Source organism: Thamnophis sirtalis, unplaced genomic scaffold (assembly GCF_051295495.1).
Source record: "Thamnophis sirtalis isolate CommonGarterSnake01/CBP01778 unplaced genomic scaffold, rThaSir2_p1.2 scaffold_3, whole genome shotgun sequence".
NCBI classification, from domain to species: Eukaryota; Metazoa; Chordata; class Lepidosauria; order Squamata; family Natricidae; genus Thamnophis; species Thamnophis sirtalis.
Window position 1 is genome coordinate 29120998 of NW_028261383.1, and position 20048 is coordinate 29141045.

Here is a 20048-nt window from a genome sequence, read left to right on the forward strand (position 1 = left end):
TTAGCCCTCCGGAGCCTTCAGGGACCTTCCGGAGGCTTCCCTGAAGGCTCTGGAGGGCAAAAAATGACCCTACGAGCAAACCGGAAGTCACCTTCAAAAGGCTTCCCTGGAGGATGAAAACCGGCCCTACAGACAAACCGGAAGTGACTTCTGATTTGCTCGTAGGGTCATTTTTTTGCCATCCAGAGTCTTCTGGAAAGCCTCCAGGGGGGCTAAAACCGGCGCTATGAGCAAACTGGAAGCCTATTCCCAAAGAGGTAATGATTTAAGAGTTGACCAGCTGCTACAATGATGTAATGCTGGGAATGAGTTAGCAATTCGCTGATATCACATAAGAACCTATATTAAGAAGAAACTAGTGGAGAGTTGCTAACCGTTTTACTACTGGTTCACTCCTGCTCCTGCTCGCATGCATTCCAGGTGGGTGGGCAGAGCCTCCCACCACCACCACTACCAGTTCGGCCAAACTGGTCCGAATTGGGAGCAACCCACCTCTGGAAGAGATCCTGTTGGGGCATATATCACTCTCCATGTGTGCTTCCATGCTGTAATTGCTGATTACTGTTTGTTTGAGGTCTGACTAAAGTACATGTATGTATATTTTCCTTGTAGATAAACCACTATTAAAATGCAAACTTCTGTTTACTGTATTTGCTCCTGGGTTGTCTCACATAGCCACACTGTGCGCACTCTGACAGGTCCCCTACTAGGAAATCTGTGTAAGTGATAGCAAAGGTGATCATATCATAAACAAGTCAGTAAAAGGCCATTTACAGATTAATGCACTAAAGGCAAACCAATACAAATTAAGTAATACATAAAATAAAATCCAAGGCATTGCAGCACCATCCAGGGAATTTCTTAGCAGATCTTATCTTTAACCTTGAAGACGCTAATCTTCCCCATTTAGAAAAATAGAAGTAAACTTTTAAGAGAGGCCTCTGTTGCAGAGGTGGTATTCAGCAGGTTGTGACCAGTTCTGGAGAAGCAGTAGTGGAAATTTTGAGTAGTTTGGAGAACCAGTAAATACCACCTCTGGAATTTACTGGCTCTGCCCCCATCTATTTTTTGCCTCCCGAGTCCCAGTTGATTGGGAGGAAATTGGGATTTTGCAATATCCTTCCCTGAAGAGGGGAGGGAATGAAGATTTTACAGTATCCTTCCCTTGCCACACCCACCAAGCCATGCCATGCCCACCAAGCCACACCCAGAGAACTGGTAGTAAACAATTTTTAATCCCTACACTGCTCTGATGGGTTTTTAAAAAAATAACTTATAGAGATATCCATTCTGGAGTATCCAACCTTCATTGAGGAAGATTGTCTCATCCACTGTAGAGAGAATAATAAGAAATTCTAATGGCCTTACTGGCCAGTGTTCAATTGTTTTAGCACATTGCACATTTTAGCACATTTAAAATCTCAGGAATAAGTTTACGGAGTAGAGGACAAACTTTCCTAAAATCCCTTCCTGACTCTTAAATTAGAGCTATGCCCTTGCGTCATGCAGAACTGTATTTTTTCCAGTTGCACACCTGTTACAACAACAATTCCCAATTCCCCTTCTAATTATCAAAATCATGGTTATTTATTCTATTTTGAACAACGTTTGTGGGAATTTCATCATTACCATTAGTTGCAAACCGATGTGATGGAAATGGGATTTAAGACAACTGAAAATCTGACATATAACCATCTCGGACTCTGCTGAAAGCAGGTTGTGGTAGAATTGGGACTGGGCCAGTCTGAAACTGCATGTTCCTCTACCTTGATTTGGGGCCAAGCTGGACCATCTTCACTGCAGTTGTGTGATCTTTTGTGAGTTCTGAGAGCCAACTCTGTGCCAAAGAGACTTCTATAGGAAGAATCCCCATCAATACATGTCAAATGCTGCTGCTGCAAATACAGTTTTTTCTGCTGCAACTTCTCTCCAAATTTCCCTGTGCCACGATGCTGACAAAATGCCCATTGAAGGTGATAATAGAAGAAAAGAAGGAGTTCAATTACTACAAGCCAGGATACTACCTGATTAGTGGAATAACGTCAGGAATGATTTCTCAACTCTACCCATATATTTTCTCCAAGCCGCCAACCCACCGATTGAAAACGTAATTTTCTCCATGTGCAGGATTCTGGTGATTTTGCATGTTCTAATATATTTTTTTTCCCCAGGAATACTTTCCAATTCCCAATTCCTCACCTTGAGAAAGGCAGGTCGTTGTTTCTCCCAATTTCCTTTAGGAAAAGGCTCCTGGAGCACAGGATGGTTTTGCAAAAGTTAAGCATGCAAAGTTCCTTTTAAGTTCCTCCACAAAAGTCAGTCTCAACACTGGGCAGTCATGGCAAAACGCTCCCAAGATGATTTTTGCCTAGGTGAGGCTTATCACTCTGGAGAGTCAGCAAATAATCTATTTTTATTTTATAAATCATAGATATATAGTGGCATATCTCACAATCAAATGACCCAATACCTTTGAGCAGAGGGAGACCTCTTGAGATTATTTCCCACCATCTTCTCTCTTCTATGTTGTACTCTATCCTTCCTTTACAATCATTCATTCCATCCTTTTACCTGTTTTCTAAGCTTTTGTGACTTCCATTTCACTTTTTTGCTTTTTTTTTAAAAAAAGGAATACCTTTTGAAAACCAAATTCAGGGAGAATAGAGACCTTATACGATAAGCTAATGGTTTGGCGACAGTGGATTACATTAATATTTATTTATTTCATTTTATTTAGTTTGTCAAACATGTAAAAGATAGCAGGTATAAGTAGAAACATAAATATGAACACACTAAATGGATATGAATAAATGGGGACAGTAGAGTAGAGACGGTAGGCATGCTGATGTACTTATGCACGTCCCTTACCTACTTACTCTTAGGAATGGGATGAAGTCAACAGTAGACAGTCTTAGGTTAAAATTATGGGGGTTTGGGGAAGAAACCCACAGAGTCAGGTAACGAATTCCAAGCATTGACCACTATGTTGCTGAACTTGTATTTTCTGCAATTAAGTTTGGAATGGTTTACCTTGAGATTATATCTATTGTTTGCTCATGTATTATTGTGGTTGAAGCTGAAGTAGTCATTGAAGGTAGGACACTGTAGCGGATAATTTTGTGTACTATGCTTAGATCAAACCTTAGGTGGCATAGTTCTAGGTTCTCCAAGGCCAAAATTTCAAGGCTGGTGGCTTAAGGTACCCCTTCTTCTTTTCTTCGCCCCCTTCTTCTTTTGCCCTCCATCTTTCCCAGCATCAGGCTCTTCTCCAGCGAGTCCTTCCTTCTCATTAGGTGGCCAAAGTATTTGAGTTTCATCTTCAGGATCTGGCCTTCTAAAGAGCAGTCAGGGTTGATCTCCTCTAGGACTGACCGGTTTGATTGCTTTGCAGTCCAAGGGATTCGCAGGAGTCTTCTCCAGCACCATAGTTCAAAGGCCTCCATTCTACGGCGCTCAGCCTTTCTTATGGTCAACCTTCACAGCCACACATTGCAACTGGGAAAACCATAGCCTTGACTGTACACACTTTCGTTTATATGCACATATGGATGATTTTCCTAACACACACACACATACACACACACAACCTGTAAGTCATAATTTGGAGAACATTATAGTTAAGATCAGCTCTGGTGATTTTGGTAAGATCCCTCTGATCCTGATACACCAAGTTCACTATAACTCTGTGGTGTTTGTTTTGGAACGCCAAACCCCTCTGATCCTGTTATACCAAGTGTACTTTGTTTGGTGTTTGGAAGAAGCTCCAATTGGAGTGTTCTTCTAATAGAAATCTCCAAAGATGTCTATCATCTGGGAAAGGCAAGGAAAAAATGATTATTGTTTAACTGAGCGATGACTATCTGACTATTTTTCCAGCATTGCACTATATAGATACAAAGCTGCAGTAAATCTAGCGTGCTTTCATGAATTGTTAGATGAAATCCAAATTGAAGATGATGAACTCTGAATATCTGTTACGTTGCAGGGAGTTGACCAGCTTCTACCACATCCTGCCCTTTCTTTTGACTGTTCGTGAGATCAACCAGAATCCAAAGCTCTTACCCAACATCACCCTGGGTTACAATATCTATGATAATTTTTTTAATGCAAGGATACTATATGAGGCCATGCTGGACTTGCTGTCTACAGGGCAAGAGAATGTCCCAAACTACAGATGTGGAAGACAAAGGAACCTGCTGGCAGTTCTTGAAGTGATGGATTCTGAACGGTTTGATCATATTTCTACTGTCTTGAGCATCTATAAAATTCCACAAGTACGAATGTAATAAGGATTTAATAGCAATAGCACTTATACTTATATACCACTTCACAGGGCTTTTACAACTCTCTCTAGGCAGTTTACAGAGTCAGCATATGTGCCCACAACAATCTGGGTCTCCATTTTACCCACCTCGGAAGGATGGAAGGCTGAGTCAACCTTCAGCCTGGGGAGATTCAAACTGTTAAATTGTAGGCAGCCAGCAGTCAGCAGAAGTAGCCTGCAGTACTGCATTCTAACTACTGTGCCACCATGGCTCAGAAATTAGCTCAGAAAACATTACTCACAAAACACGCAAATAACTTTAAAGACAGATATTAAAAGACCTGAATATCACAAAGTACTTTTTTTATTGCATTCCACAACATGGCTTGGAACCAAGCCTTGGCTTTGGGACTTTTGCTCTTCTACCACTGAAGATCCGTTCTTCAAATAGCAAGTAGATAAACTTGGGTGTCTTAGTAGAATGTTTATTAAAGTTGGGGAAAAAATGAAGAAACGTTAAGGCTTGAAGAAAAGCATTTGAATGTGGTCTGTTGCAAGAATGAATGTTTGTTGAAAAGCCTTTTGTAGGTGTACAAAACAGTGTACTTCTGTTGGTAAATGAAAGTGTGAGTGGAGTTTGTTACAAGTATATTAAAAAATGAGTGGGAGACCATAGTTGTTGGGAATTTTGTAAAATGGGTATATCAACCCAGAAGAAAGAGAGCCAAGAATGTAAGCGCGTTGAATAACTGGTTTTGAAATTTAAAAAGCTAATGACCAAAACAGGTTATTTTGGTCATAAAATGATAGAATGAAAAAATTAAAAGGGACCATAGAGATCTTCTAGTCAGGGGTCGGCAACCTTAAACACTCAAAGAGCCATTTGGACTCGTTTCCCACAGAAAAGAAAACACCGGGAACCACAAAACCCTTCCCTTGCCTGATTATTTTCTAAGCATCCACAAAACTAGCCTATGTATTTGAAATAAAGGTTCTGTTTTCTTCTGAACACTTCTTTTCTTGGGTTTATCCATAGTTGGCCTATTGGGGGGTCGAAAAGCTCAATAAATTGTGTGCTGGCGGGTGTCGCACATTGGCAGTTGTGATGCATATTTTGAGCAACAGGAAACTGCAACAGAGGGATGAAAAAACCACATGTGGCTCTAGAGCCGTGGGTTGGTCAGTCTCTTTTGCCCCGAGACTGAATCTTCAGACCAGTCCAGACAAATGGCTGTCCAATTTCTCCTTGGAAATTTCCGGTGATAGAGCTTAAGAAAGTAGGTTAGTGCAACACTAAATCACTCTCATGATCAGGAAATTCCTTATTTTTTTTAAACAAAAGTTTTGGTCTGAAGATCAAATTGCAAAATAAAGATGTGAAGGAAAAGTGAATGGGTTAAGGAAGACCATGAAACAACTTACGACACATCCAGACAGCAGCATTAACATGCTTCCTTTTGTCCACATGAAAACTCAAAGGATGTCACCATGAACTCATTTTCTGTTATCTCTTATCACAATGTCAGCATTCTTGGGTTCTTTAGAATGAGATTATTAAGCATGTATCTGCAAATCAGATAGAATAGAATAACAGAGTTGGAAGGGACCTTAGAAGTCTTCTAGTCCAACCTCCTGCTTTGGCAGGAAACCCTGTACCACTTCAGACAAATGGCTATCCAACATCTTCTTAAAAACTTCCAGTGTTGGAGCATTCACAACTTCTGGAGGCAAGTTGTTCCACTGATTAATTGTTCTGTCAGGAAATGTCTCCTCAGTTCTAAGTGGCTTCTCTCCTTAGTTAGTTTCTACCCATTGCTTCTTGTTGTACCCTCAGGTGCTTTGGAGAATAGCTTGATGTCTGAGTCTATTATTATTATTATTAATCAATTGAATGGTTTATTAATACATTTTTGAAATGTGGGGAACCATGGTGCTCTCTGAACTTGGTTGTTTTCTTGCAGACATTTCATTATTCAATGCACTGATGATGTTACCTAATTTGGGTTATGGAACTCAGAGACCACCAAGGACCCCTCCTTTCAATTCTGAGCTACATAATTTGCTCCATAATAATTATGGATTTATCCATCACTAACAATCTGAGTGGGAGATCTCTCTCTCTCTCTCTCTCTCTCTCTCTCTCTCTCTCTCTCTCTCCCTCTCTCCCTCCCTCTTTCCCTCTTTTCCCCCTCCCTCTTTCTGTCTCCCTCTCTCTTGTAAAGCAGATGAGTTTTCTGTTCCAAAGTTTAAGATGTTCTTATCTACTTGGATCACTTGCTGACTATCTACTATATGGATGTGAGCCTTAGCAGGCAGCAGAATTGGCAGCAGAATTGTCCCACTGCATCCGCTCCATCATCCAGAATTAGTTGCATGGGTAGGATTTCACCAGAGGGATGTATTTGCATGAGAATCACTGACAAATTCTAGAGAGGGCTCCCCAGAATCGAAGGGAGTTAACAAGTTTCATGGAGGTATTGTTTTCTGTAAACTTCTCTCAGCAGTGCGGAAAGGCTCTTACATTCAAATATCTGTGTCAACATTCCCACTGACGAACCCAAGCAAAGCAAACACAGCCGAGATGATCCAATCTCTTAATGGAAACCTTTATTGAGTCTGTCTTCTGCACCCCTATAACTGTCTGGTTTGGCTCTGCAACCAAACAAGACAGACACAGACTTCAATGAATAATTAGAACTGCAGAAAAAACAATTACTGCCAACCTGCCTTCCATTGAGGACCTGTTTACTGCACCAGTCAAAAACAGGGCTGTAAAAATATCTACTGATCCCTCACATCCTGGACATAAATTGTTTCAACTTCAACTTTTTATGGACAAATTCCTTCTACGTCTAATCACAATTGGCCAAATAAAGCTTCTATTCTATTCTATTCTATTCTATTCTATTCTGTTCTGTTCTGTTCTGTTCTGTTCGGTTCGGTTCGGTTCTGTTCTACTCTACTCTACTCTACTCTACTCTACTCTACTCTACTCTACTCTACTCTACTCTACTCTACTCTACTCTACTCTACTCCCTTACTTGTCATGGCTGGCATCTTGATGTCTGGGACCTAAGTTCTATCTCTCCCTTCCCTTCCCTTCCCCCATAGATCATTGGCAAGCTGAGAAACGATAATAGTTGCAACAGCAAAAGTGCCTTTTTGAAGATTGACAATCTGATTTTTATCATTAAAGGGACACAAATTACCAATATCTTCTCTTTCACCTTAGATCAACTATGGTGCTATCAGCCACATTCCTGAGAAAAATCATCATTTCCCTTTTTTCTACCGAGTGACCCCAAAACAAGAACCTCCTAACTCAGCCATCGTCCAAATGCTCCTGCATTTCCGATGGACGTGGATCGGCCTCCTTTCTCAGGACAATGAAAGAGGAGAAAACTTTAAGAGAAGCTTGGAAACTCTAGCTGTAAAAAATGGGGTTTGCATTGTCCTCTCAGAAACCATCCCTGCAACAAATATGGATATAAGTTTTGGAAAAATGTTCATGAAAAGAAAAAGGCAAAAGCTTTTTTCTCTTATCAACAGTCAAATAAAAATTATAGTTTGGCAACTGGATTTTCAGGCCACAACAATACTAGCAGGATTAATACAAACATCTGGAAGGAAGAATGCATCCGTTGCGGGGAAAGTGTGGATTGCTACAACTTTGACAGATATAAGTATAACAATGTTTTACTATGTGGTGGATCTCCAACATAAACATGCTTTGCTTTCCTTCCTCACCCAGACAAAGGCAAGGAAACCATACCATGACTTTAATTCATATTCTTCTGCTCTCTTTCAATTTGGAAAGGAAGCGTTCCTGTGTTCCTACACAAAGGCGGTGAAGTCTAAGAAAGTTTGGGAAAGATGCCAAGAAAAAGAGAACTGGGAATTCCCACTCTCTGATGTGGTTGCAAGAATGCAGTCTGAGGATGCCACCGCTATTTCCAAAGCAATCCGAGCTGTGTCCTTGGCCCTCAATGCTGCCTTTTCCTCCCAACTGAGTAAAAGGAGGATGCATGTTGGAGACCATCAGTCACCTCAGATTTTGCAGCCATGGCAGGTAAGACTTGTTCTACAAGGTTCCATTGATGATCCCCTTTCAATTCCTCGGTACTAAATTGGAAATAGAGAGGGGTGAGAGACCCCAAATACCAGTTGTCCACTTTGTAGTATTTGAGAGTGTTGAGAAAGAGATGATGGGGGTAAATCTTCCAAATTTAAACTACCTGTGCTAATTTGAGAGAGCAATAGCACTTAGACTTATGTACCATTTCACAGTGCTTTATAGCCCTCTCTAAGCAGTTTACAGTGACAGCATATTGCCCCCAACAATCTGCGTCCTCATTGTATCCACCTCGGAAGGATGGAAGGCTGCGTCCAACTTGAGCCTGGTGAGAATTGAATTGCCAAACTGCTGGCAGTCAGCAGAAGTAGCCTGCAGTACTGCATTCTAACCACTGCGTCACCACGGCTCTTCAGGGGATGCTATAATAAAAGTGATACCTCCAACTGCCAAAGCAGTTTCCCCATTTACAAATTAAATAAGCATCAGAATGCTTCATCCATCCACAGCTCTCATCCCAAGATAGCACATGCTGGTTTTGTCTAGTTGTTAAGACATGGAGTTAATCCTAAATTTGTATTTTGGATTAAAAGTGATTTTTTTCCTTTTTGTTGAGGGCAATATCAGGGGTGGGTTTCAATTTTTTTTACGACAGGTTCAGTGGGTGTGGCAAGTTGGGGGCATGTGACTGAGTGGGTGTGGCCAACTTGACATTCCTCATGCCCACTTAGTCACATGCCCCCAACTAGCCATGCCCATGCTTCTGTGGCTGCTACTATCTCAGCGCCAAATGGTCCATGCCCTCGCCCTAAAGACTAATGCTGCAGGAGGGCAGGAAAGAAGCTGGTCTTGGGAGAGACCTTCCCTCCCTCTCCAGAGAGCCCCTGTGGAGAGAGAGAGAGTGGAGGTGGGCTGGTTTGAACATGGGTGGGTGGTTTGTGGCCAGTGCCTCCTTCACTTGTTGGGGCAGGTGCAGCAAGACGCATGTCGCCACCTGCCTGGGTGAAGACAGCATGCAGACAGGTGAGTTTTTCTCCCCCCCCTCTCTCTTTGTCCACCTGCTTCCTGGTGCTTTTCCTCCTGCTCCTGCCCTGCATTGCCTGGTCACCAGGGCTGAAGAAACGATGGTGTGGGGTTAAGCAGAGACAAGAACTCTTGAAATTTCAGCATTCTATAATTTTGTTTTTTATTGTTGCTGTTAAGATTGTGATGCTGAGCTAAAGTTATGAGCCGAGGTGGCGCAGTTGTTAGGGTGCAGTACTGCAGCCACTTCAGCTGACTGCTAGTTCTTCAACTTGGCGGTTCAAATCTCACTGGCTCAGGGTTGACTCAGCCTTCCATCCTTCCGAGGTGGGTAAAATGAGGACCCAGATTGTGGGGGCAATATGCCGACTCTGTAAACTGCTTAGAAAAGGCTGAAAGCCCTATGAAGCGGTATATAAATCTAACTGCTATTGCTATTGCTATAGTTTTGCAGGACAATCTAAAGATTCCTTCAAAAAATAGAATATATTGGAAAAAGGTCTGATATCCCATAAAGAAAAGTCTGGAATCATCCTCTTGCAGGCCAAAGTGCTGAGCTAAAGGAGTTGAAGTTATTCAGAGCACTTCCAGTCCAGAATTATAGTCATAGAATCATTGAATAAGGACTCGGTGTATAAACTGCACATGTGATTTTCTTTGCCATTGTAGCTTCATCAGTTCATGAGAAACTTCCAGCTTCAGAATATTTCTGGGGACAGAGTTTATTTGGATGAAAATGGAGTTCCTGCTGCTGACTTTCATATCATCCACTGGACAGTTTTTCCTAACAAGTCTACTGCTGGGGTGGAAGTTGGAAGTGTAGAAAGAGAAGCCTCCTCAGAAGTCAAGGTCTCCATCAATCAGAGCGCTATCCAATGGCCAACATCATTTCACAAGGTAGCTGGTGCTGTTTGGGTTTGAGTCTTCTTTTTAACTCTACATATGAAGACTTTTCTTCTCAGAAATGATTATCATTGAGGACAATTGAGATAACCTCCAAATAAGGGAACCTAAAGTCCCATTAATTCACTAGCTATCATGTGTCTTTAATTGTGTTTCAATACATATCACAACCTGCTATTACAAATTGTGTTGGGGTCTTTACTGTCTTCATTAAAGGTAAAGGTTCCCCCGCAAATGCGTGCTAGTTGTTCCCAACTCTAGGGGGCGGTGCTCATCTAAGTTTCAAAGCTGAAGAGCCAGTGCTGTCCAAAGACGTCTCCGTGGTCATGTGGCCGGCATGACTAGATGCCAAAGGTGCAAGGAATGCTGTTACCTTCCCACCAAAGGTGGTCCCTATTTTTCTACTTGCATTTTAACATGCTTTCGAACTGCTAGGTTGGCAGAAGCTGGGACAAGTAACAGGAGCTTATTCTGTTACGTGGCGCTAGAGATTCGAATCGCCAAACTGCTGATCTTTCTGATCGACAAGCTCAGTGTTTAGTTTAGTTTAGTTTGGTTTTGGTTTATTTGTATGCCGCCCTTCTCCAGGAGGGACTCAGGGCGGTGAACAACTCAAAGGGGAAAGGGAACATAAACAACAGTACACATAATTAAAATACACGAAAATCACACAGCCATACCAGTCGAGAGGGGAGGGGAACTCATCAACCCCAGGCGTGCCGGCACAGCCAGGTTTTGACGGCTTTCCGGAAGGCCTGGAGAGAGGTGAGGGTCCGGATCTCCGTGGGAAGTTCATTCCAAAGGGCCGGAGCTGCTACAGAGAAGGCCCTCCCCCCCCCGGTAGTAGCCAGATGGCATTGGCTGGTGGACGGAACCCGGAGGAGGCCGACCCTGTGTGATCTGACGGGTCTTTGGGAGGTAATTGGCAGCAGGCGGTCTCTCAAGTACCCAGGTCCAATACCATGAAGGGCTTTATAAGTTATGACTAGCACTTTGAAGCATATCCGGAGACCGATCGGTAGCCAGTGCAGCTCGTGGGGGATAGGTGTAATGTGGGTGTACCGAGGTGCACCCACAATCGCTCGCGCGGCTGCATTCTGGACGAGTTGAAGTCTCCGAATACTCTTCAAAGGCTGCCCCATGTAGAGCGCATTGCAGTAGTCCAGTCTTGAGGTCACGAGGGCGTGAGTGACTGTTGCGATTGCCTCCCGGTTCAGGTAGGGGCGCAACTGGTGCACCAGGCGAACCTGGGCAAATGTCCCCCTGGTCACAGCCGACAGGTGATGTTCTAAAGTCAGCTGTGGATCCAGGAGGACTCCCAAGTTGCGCGCCCTGTCTGAGGGGCGTAAATTTTCACCCCCCAGCCTGAGTGATGGACTAATAGCCAAATTCTTGGGAGGAAAACACAACAGCCACTCGGTCTTGTCTGGATTGAGTACAAGCTTGTTAACCCCCATCCAGACCCTGACAGCCTCCAGGCACTGGCACATCATGTCAAACGCCTCACTGAGTTGGCACGGGGTGGACAGATACAGCTGAGTATCGTCCGCATATTGATGTCTTAGCCACTGAGCCACCACGTCCCATAAAGATTTTCCATAAAGGTTCAGGTTAAATGGTGTCTCCAATACTTAAAAAGGAAAGGCATTGGTGGTCTCCATCAGTTACTGCTATGTCAACTACTCCTTGGCTGATTTGGCACACTGTGCTACCTGGCTGTCAGAAACCAGTTCCTTGAAATAAACCCCATTCCACCCCAATTGGTAAGAGCCAAGGTGGCGCAGTGGTTAAATGCAGCACTGCAGGCTACTGCTAGATCAGCAGTTCAGCGGTTCAAATCCCACCGGCTCAGGGTTGACTCAGCCTTCCATCCTTCCGAGGTGGGTAAAATGAGGACCCAGATTGTTGGGGGCAATATGCTGACTCTCTGTAAACCGCTTAGAGAGGGCTGAAAGCCCTATGAAGCGGTATATAAGTCTACTGCTATTGCTATTGCTATTGCTATAATTCATAGGTTGCCCTAAATGATCTTTATGTTTAGATGGTGCCTTCTTCGAGATGTGCAGAAAGTTGTTATCCAGGATATGCCAAGCTCATAAGAGAAGGAGCACCAATTTGCTGCTATGACTGTTCTCTGTGTATGGACGGAACTTTCTCTATGCAAGAAGGTACCATATTTTTCAGAGTATAAGACACCTTAGTTTTTGGGGAGGAAAATAGGGGGGTGAATCTGCCTACCAGGTATTCATCTAGCTAGCGTCTCAAGTCTGGTCAGCTTCAGCACATAGGTTTGCTGGTATTGAGCATGCACACTTTTTATCCACTGGACTATGCATTCCAAGTGAGGCCATACTGATTAACAATCCCTTACAATCATTACAAACAATCATTATTGAGGGCAAGTGAGAAGTTTATTTGGACCAAAAAGGAGTACACTTTCCTATCTAAACTCTATCTGAGATCATCAACCAGCACGATCAATGCTATTTCTATTCTGGAAACTTACAGCAGTAGTACCAGCAAATTATTTGCTCCACAGAAAAGTTGAAGGGCATACTGAAATGAAAAAATTCAAAGCATATAGCCACAATTTGCAAAAGAATATGTTGCATTGGAGAGAAGTAGATTTTCCATTCCTTGAGAAATTGTTTTTGAAGCACAGAGTCCATTTTGTTTGTCTCTACTCTTCCAAGCCTCACTTAGATGTACCGGTATCCAAAGGGGGGAATATGCTTCAGTAAAAATATTGGAAGCTTTTTATCAGCCCTAGTGAGGTGCTAATGAGTGACGCGATCTTCTGATCTGCCATACTTTTCCTGCTTTTCTCATTGCTGCTCCCTCTGACAATCAGTTGTGCTTTATAAGCTTTATTTCAGCCCTAATGAGGCACTAATGTTGGAGGGAGCAGCAATGAGAAAAGCAGGCAAAGCACGGAAGATTGTTCACTCATTAGCATCTCATTAGGACTGAAAAAAGCTTTGAAAAAGCTACATTTGGAGTATAAGATGTACTCAAATTTTCAGCCTCTTTTAAGGGGGGAAAAGTGCATCTTATACTCTGAAAAATACGGTAGGTAGCTCTGGGAAAAAAGTAAAATTGAGGGTGCAATCAATACTCACTCTTGTTTTTCTAGGCAACATTTATTAAAATACATAATGAAAAGGAGGTGAGATTTCTGAAGTTGTTACCTTCTTACATGGTTCCAGGAAAGAAGACACATTTTGCAAGAGTTGATAAACTCATTGGTCTCTTAGTCTTTAAAACAAGCAATGATTATTTTTAATAAATTTTGGGACCTACAAATTCTTCAGGGAAGAAATACTGAAATACTTCCAGCTGCAGGCCAGACTGCGTGAGCTAAGAGCCACACTCCATAATGAAAATGGAGTGAAAACATAAACTTTATTCCACTTAACTTAGACATGAATATTTTGAGTTAGTACAATTTGAGTTCACACCATCAACAACTTTATTCCACTTCCTGGAACAATCAAGTGATTGAACTTGATGTAAGAGCCCTTGTCATTATCAAATATGCAAAGAAACAAGACAATTGTATATGTCCCAATATAACTGAGCTAATTAAAGGCAAAGATGCAGATTTCCACCCATCTTTGCATTTAGTAGAAGTCAAAATATGACTACACTTCCATCTTTCAGGTCATATTCAGTTCCATGTTCCATATAGTTTCTCACTTGTTGAGAGATATATAAAGTATAAATCATTTGTTTATTTATACTTTATGAATATGTTCTCTCACTATCCAATGTAGGCTTTAACCAAGTACAATGGGAAAATATTTTTGAGTATGTTCTTGAATGCCCTCAATATTCTTTCTCACTTTTAAAAACATGTTTTATATACTGTAGTAGTAGTAGCAATTAATTTCATTTGTAATTTTCATGATTCTACAGCTGCAGAACTAGACAGGTGATTTTTTTCCCAGATGCAGCCCATTGTGAAAAGTGTCCAGATGACCAGTATTCCAATAAGAAGCGAGATCAGTGTGTCCCCAAAAGTATAAGCTTCTTATCCTACGAAGAATTATTGGGATACATCCTGGCTTTTATTGCCATTGCTTTGTCCCTAACCACCGCCTTTATTCTGGGAATCTTCATTAAATACCGAGAAACTCCCATAGTCAAAGCTAACAACCGGGACCTTACCTACCTCCTCCTGGTTTCACTCCTACTTTCTTTCTTGACCTCCCTTCTGTTTATTGGTCATCCCAAGAAAGTGACCTGCCTTCTTCGTCAAGTCACCTTCAGTTTCGTTTTCTCAGTTGCCGTCTCTTCCTTGCTGGCAAAGACTATTATGGTGGTAGTTGCATTTTTGGCTACAAAGCCAGGAAGCAGGATGAGAAAATGGCTAGGGAAAACTCTGGGGAACTCCATTGTCTTGTCCTGTTCTGGATTTCAAGTGGGAATCTGCATGATATGGCTAGGAATCTTTCCCCCATTCCCAGATTCTGACTTTCTTTCCCAACCAAGACACATCCTGCTGCAGTGCAATGAAGGCTCAGTCTCCATGTTCTATTCTGTCCTTGGATATATGGGCTTTTTGGCTGCTATCTGCTTCGTGGTGGCTTTTTTGGCCCGAAAACTGCCAGGGACTTTCAATGAAGCCAAGTGGATCACCTTCAGCATGCTGGTCTTCTGCAGTGTTTGGATCTCCTTTGTCCCCACCTACCTGAGTACCAAAGGGAAATATATGGTGGCTGTGCAGATCTTCTCCATCCTGGCCTCCAGCCTGGGTTTACTAGGCTGCATCTTTGTCCCCAAATGCTACATCATTATTCTAAGATCTGAATTGAACACCAAGGAGCATCTAATACAAAAAAGAGAATGAGAGCTTCCGAATTTAGAAAGTATTTTTTGAACAGCTCAGTTTTATTGCTTATTTGCATTAGAACATAATATGCCTTGGTGGTAATCTTCTTTTTAGATATTCAAAATAATCTTTGTCTGTCAATGTGGGTTCTCAATTATAATGGGTAGCTTACAAGTAGTCCTCCAATAGCAATCACATATACAATAACTATTCAAATTTGGGATTGTGTTGAACAAGTGGTACTTATGACAGACTCTCAAAGTCAGTAGTCCCCAACATTTCCAACATGGCAGCCCAGCCTGGCACACAGAGGGGCATGTGAGTGGCAGATACATGTGCATGCACACAGCTCTATTTGTGCAAGTGGTGCTCATGTGTTCCTCCATTCATGCAAATGATGCTTGCACTCATGCACGAAGCCCCATTCACATGAGCAGAGGGTGCTTGAGCAAAAGGTGCTTGTGCTCACACTTGCATAAGGGGAAGCACCCTTTGCTCAAGGGAGTGGAACTTCATGTGTGAACACAAGTGCCCTTGGCTCACGCGAGTGAAGCTTCATGTGCTCATGCTCGCCCATCTCTCCTGCAGACCAATAATGGGAATTCCAGTAAGCCCACAGTGACATGATTACAATCTGGTTGCTAGGCAAGTAGTTCTCCCTTACAATGGTTGCTTCCCTGCTGACTTTTCATAAGCAAAGTCAATAGAGCAGATGATAGGGAAGCATGAAAGTTAGTCATACCGAATTTTCCCCAAAGCAGCATCACTATGGAGTACAAGATCCACAGATCTTGTATCCCATAGTGTGCATTTGGGATGCAGCATCCCATTACTTGCCCAGTTGCACTTGTGCTGCAAAGCAGCACTCTTTCTCCAGCTCACATGCACTCGTATTGTGCTACAGCAACCTGTCCTCAGCCTGCATGCACTCATACTTCACCACTTTTCCCCCAGCTGGCACAGTATCCCCATCCCACATCACTCCATAGCACTCACCCACTCACTTGCCTGCTTACAAGCCATTGAGGAATTATGAGTTCCCACCAGCTTCTTGCAGGAAGTTGCAAGTTGCTGTCATTTGAGTTTTTTCCTTAATGACCCACAGTTCTCACTTGACAACAGCAATGTGTACTGCTAAGATTGCCATCACTAAACAATGTAATCACAGGACTTGATGATCACATCATTTAGAGACAGAAAATCTGGCCCAATTGCTATTGTTAAGCAAGAACTATCTATACTGAGACTGAGGAAGTAATCTTCAGATTTCGTCTTCTTTGAAACAATTGCATTAAAAGCCTATGGTGAACTTTTCTAAGTTGTCTGAAACCAGTGCAGACAAACTGTCACTGGGAAGTTTTCATAATCTAATTTTTAGATGAGTTGAACATCTGTTGTTAATGAGGATTACTATGGACATTCTCAATCATCCAGTTAATGGTTTTTCCAAAGATACTTTTTAAGGAGACACTTGGACTTTCTGTTTTCTCTTTGAAGACATTTTGCTTCTCACCTAAGAAGCTTCTTCAGCTCTGATCTGAATCTGATCTCATAGCCAAAAAACATCTGTTCTCCTTTGTTACTCTCACAGTAAATGAGAGAAATCCTACATCCAAGTTAAGCCAAACTTTACGTACATACATGCATGCATGCATGCATACATACATACATCATATACCTGGGAAGCAAAAATGTGTGACTCTTGCAAAGGAATGGCATGATTTTCCTGATGTGTTGAGAGGCAATCCTCTGATGGACATGGTGCGTTTGGGACACCATCAAGTTAGAATAGAATAGGATAGAGTAGGGTAGGGTAGGATAAGATAGGATAGGATAGGATAGGATAGGATAGGATGGGACGGGACGGGACGGGATGGGACAGGACAGGACAGGAGAGGACAGGACAGAACAGAACAGAACAGAACAGAACAGAATAGAATAACAGAATTGGAAGGGACATTGGAGGTCTTCTAGTCCAATGTCCTGCTTCGGCAGGAAACATTATACCATTTCATTTTTTTGAGTTCATTCTTGTTGAGTGCTGGGCTCTGGACACTTTGATTTGGTAAACAATTGGAGGAAGGAAATGTTTTTCCTCTTTCCAGATAATGTAGAGGTGGCTAAGATAGGTTTGACACTACAAGGATAGAAATCAAAATTAGGACAATCTAGAATCCTGATTCAGCATAATGAGTGAAACTGATCAATATGTGAATAAAAATACATTGCAATTGCATTTGGGAGGGCTTTGCTTTTCCAATGCTTTCTGAATATCCAAAGAGAGATAATGTAGAAGGCAGAAGTAATGGCATTGAGAAACCATTACCAAGACAAGGTCAGATAAAAGTAACACTAATATGACATAGCTTTCCTAATCTGTAATATATTGAAGGGTTAACTGACAAAAAGACAAAGACAAAGAAAAGACACCTGTAAAAACGAATTTATATAGGTAAATTTATAGGTAAAGGCTTATGTAGATATAGCTAAAAAAATTCCCTGTCAGTCATGATGAACCCACGGGGAGGTGCTCATCTTTGTTACACAAATGAAGAGCCAGCTTTGTCTGAAGATACTGTTTGTATCTTCTGAAGGCGCTAGGGATTCGAACCGCCAAACTGCCAACCTTTCTGATCTTCAAGCTCACTGTCTTAGCCACTGAGCCACCGCATTCTTTATGACTTTGGCTTATGCCTATATAATTGCCTGGAAAGATATGGAAGGACTTTGCCTCCCTCCAATGTGTTTTTTCCCCCACATCCTAGTCTAGCATACAGCCCTAGACTTCTCTGCTAACATCCTGTCCAAGTAGTTTCCATGCTTGGTTCTAAATACATCAGTATTTCTTCTGGGCAGCTAAAGCACCACTAATCTGTTTGATACTCTCAGAATTGTTCCACTAAGCAAGAACCTAAACTATCATTAGATCAATGTGAACCACTTTGTCTGGGATGTCCCCAGATTTTCTGTGTGTAAAACCTGAACCTGATCTTCTAAAGATTGCATAGTATATACCAGTGATGGCAAACCTTTTTTGGCTCACGTGCCAAAAGCAGGGGAAGCGCAGGGAGTCATGTGCAGGTGTGCCACACTCATAATACAATGTGTGACCCCAGCGTGCATGCACGCATGACCATGACCCCCACATTTTTTGCATGTTTTTTTCACCCTCCCCAGGCTCCAGAGGCTTTATAGGAGCCAGGTGAGGGCAAAAACAGGCCCCCCTGGCCCCCCCGGGAAGCCCTCCAGAGGCTTCAGGAGCTTCCCTGTTCAGGAACGGACTTCTGGTTTGCTCATAGGGCTTGTTTTAGCTCTCTGGAGCCTTCAGGGACCTTCCGGAGGCTTCCCTGAAGGTTATGGAGGGCAAAAAATGACCCTACGAGCAAACTGAAAGTCACCTTCAAAAGGCTTCCCTGGAGGATGAAAACCAGCCCTACAGACAAACCGGAAGTGACTTCTGGTTTGCTCGTAGGGTCATTTTTTGCCCTCCTGAGTCTTCTGGAAAGCCTCCGGAAGGCCCCTGAAGGCTCCAGAGGGCTAAAACCGGCGCTATGAGCAAATTGGAAGCCCATTCCCGAACATCCAGTTTGCCTGTATGTGCAGTTTTTGGAGCCTGGGGAGGGTGAAAAATGGCCTCAAAAAAGGCTGGCGGCTGGCCAGCGCATGCATGCGCACTGGCCAGCTGACAGGGCAAAGCCTAGTGTGCCCTGATAAATGGCTCCGCGTGCCACCTGCCATAGGCTTGCCATCCTGGGTATACATTGTAGTCAATGTCATTGCCCTGTTAGGACTGCTTTTCACTTTCTCTTTTCAGCTTCAATTCAACATGCTTCTTAACACTTCTTGGCTATTGCACATTGATCATTTTTGACTCCATAAATATTTCTGGATCTATTTTATAAAAATGCAACTTAGGCCTTGACCAAGAACAGTGAAAAGCTATTTTGAAATATAGTCATAACATAACCTATGTTATGCTTTTGCAGTTCATCAACTCCTATATATAAATCAGAACATCAGATTCGTGTTTTTCTATGAAGCAATTGACCATCTTCAGGGTTGATCCAGGCAAGATATATAACTAATGTGCTACTTAATTTATGCTTCATAAAATGTTTTAGAAGAGGTTTCTAGATACAATGAGCATTGTTTCATTAGTGCATACTAGTCAGGTGTATTTAGTCGCATGACATTGTCCATGGGGTCATTTTCTCAGATTTTTTTTATCCCTTCACCTTCAGCCATTGTTGATATTGCACTAAATTAGCAACATCTTTTGGTCCTGTCAGGGTAATGATTTAAGAGTTGACCAGCTGCTACAATGATGTAATGCTGGGAATGAGTTAGCAATTCGCTGATATCACATAAGAGCCTATATTAAGAAGAAAGTAGTGGTGGGTTGCTAACCGTTTTACTACTGGTTCACTCCTGCTCCTGCTCGCACGCATTCCAGGTGGGTGGGCAGAGCCTCCCACCACCACCACTACCAGTTCGGCCAAATTGGGCCGAATTGGGAGCAACCCACCTCTGGAAGAGATCCTGTTGGGGAATATATCACTCTCCATGTGTGCTTCCATGCTGTAATTGCTGATTACTGTTTGTTTGAGGTCTGACTAAAGTACATGTATGTATATATTCCTTGTAGATAAACCACTATTAAAATGCAAATTTCTGTTTACTGTATTTGCTCCTGGGTTGTCTCACATAGCCACACTGTGCGCACTCTGACAGGTCTCCTACTAGGAAATCTGTGTAAGTGATAGCAAAAGTGATCATATCATAAACAAGTCAGTAAAAGGCCATTTACAGATTAATGCACTAAAGGCAAACCAATACAAATTAAGTAATACATAAAATAAAATCCAAGGCATTGCAGCACCATCCAGGGAATTTCTCAGCAGATCTTATCTTTAACCTTGAAGACGCTAATCTTCCCCATTTAGAAAAATAGAAGT

At 42.4% G+C, this 20048-nt stretch overlaps 1 protein-coding gene across 1 annotated transcript; it reads left to right on the forward strand.

Annotated features, from left to right (window-relative positions):
• Positions 1 to 1949: 1949 nt before the first annotated feature.
• Positions 1950 to 15111, forward strand: LOC148047750 (vomeronasal type-2 receptor 26-like). Its single transcript, XM_087708128.1, has 7 exons — positions 1950 to 2107; positions 3986 to 4274; positions 7497 to 7694; positions 8082 to 8333; positions 10029 to 10256; positions 12304 to 12430; positions 14210 to 15111. Exons 1-7 carry the CDS (start codon positions 1950 to 1952, stop codon positions 15109 to 15111), a joined length of 2154 nt encoding a protein of 717 aa, XP_087564254.1.
• Positions 15112 to 20048: the final 4937 nt, after the last annotated feature.

Coding starts and splice junctions, on each gene's coding strand:
- LOC148047750 (XM_087708128.1), top strand. CDS start 1,950: ATGCTGACAAAATGCCCATTGAAGGTGATAATAGAAGAAAAGAAGGAG. Junction 10,257..12,303: donor GGCCAACATCATTTCACAAG/GTAGCTGGTGCT, acceptor CTTTATGTTTAG/ATGGTGCCTTCTTCGAGATG. Junction 12,431..14,209: donor AACTTTCTCTATGCAAGAAG/GTACCATATTTT, acceptor TTTTTTTCCCAG/ATGCAGCCCATTGTGAAAAG.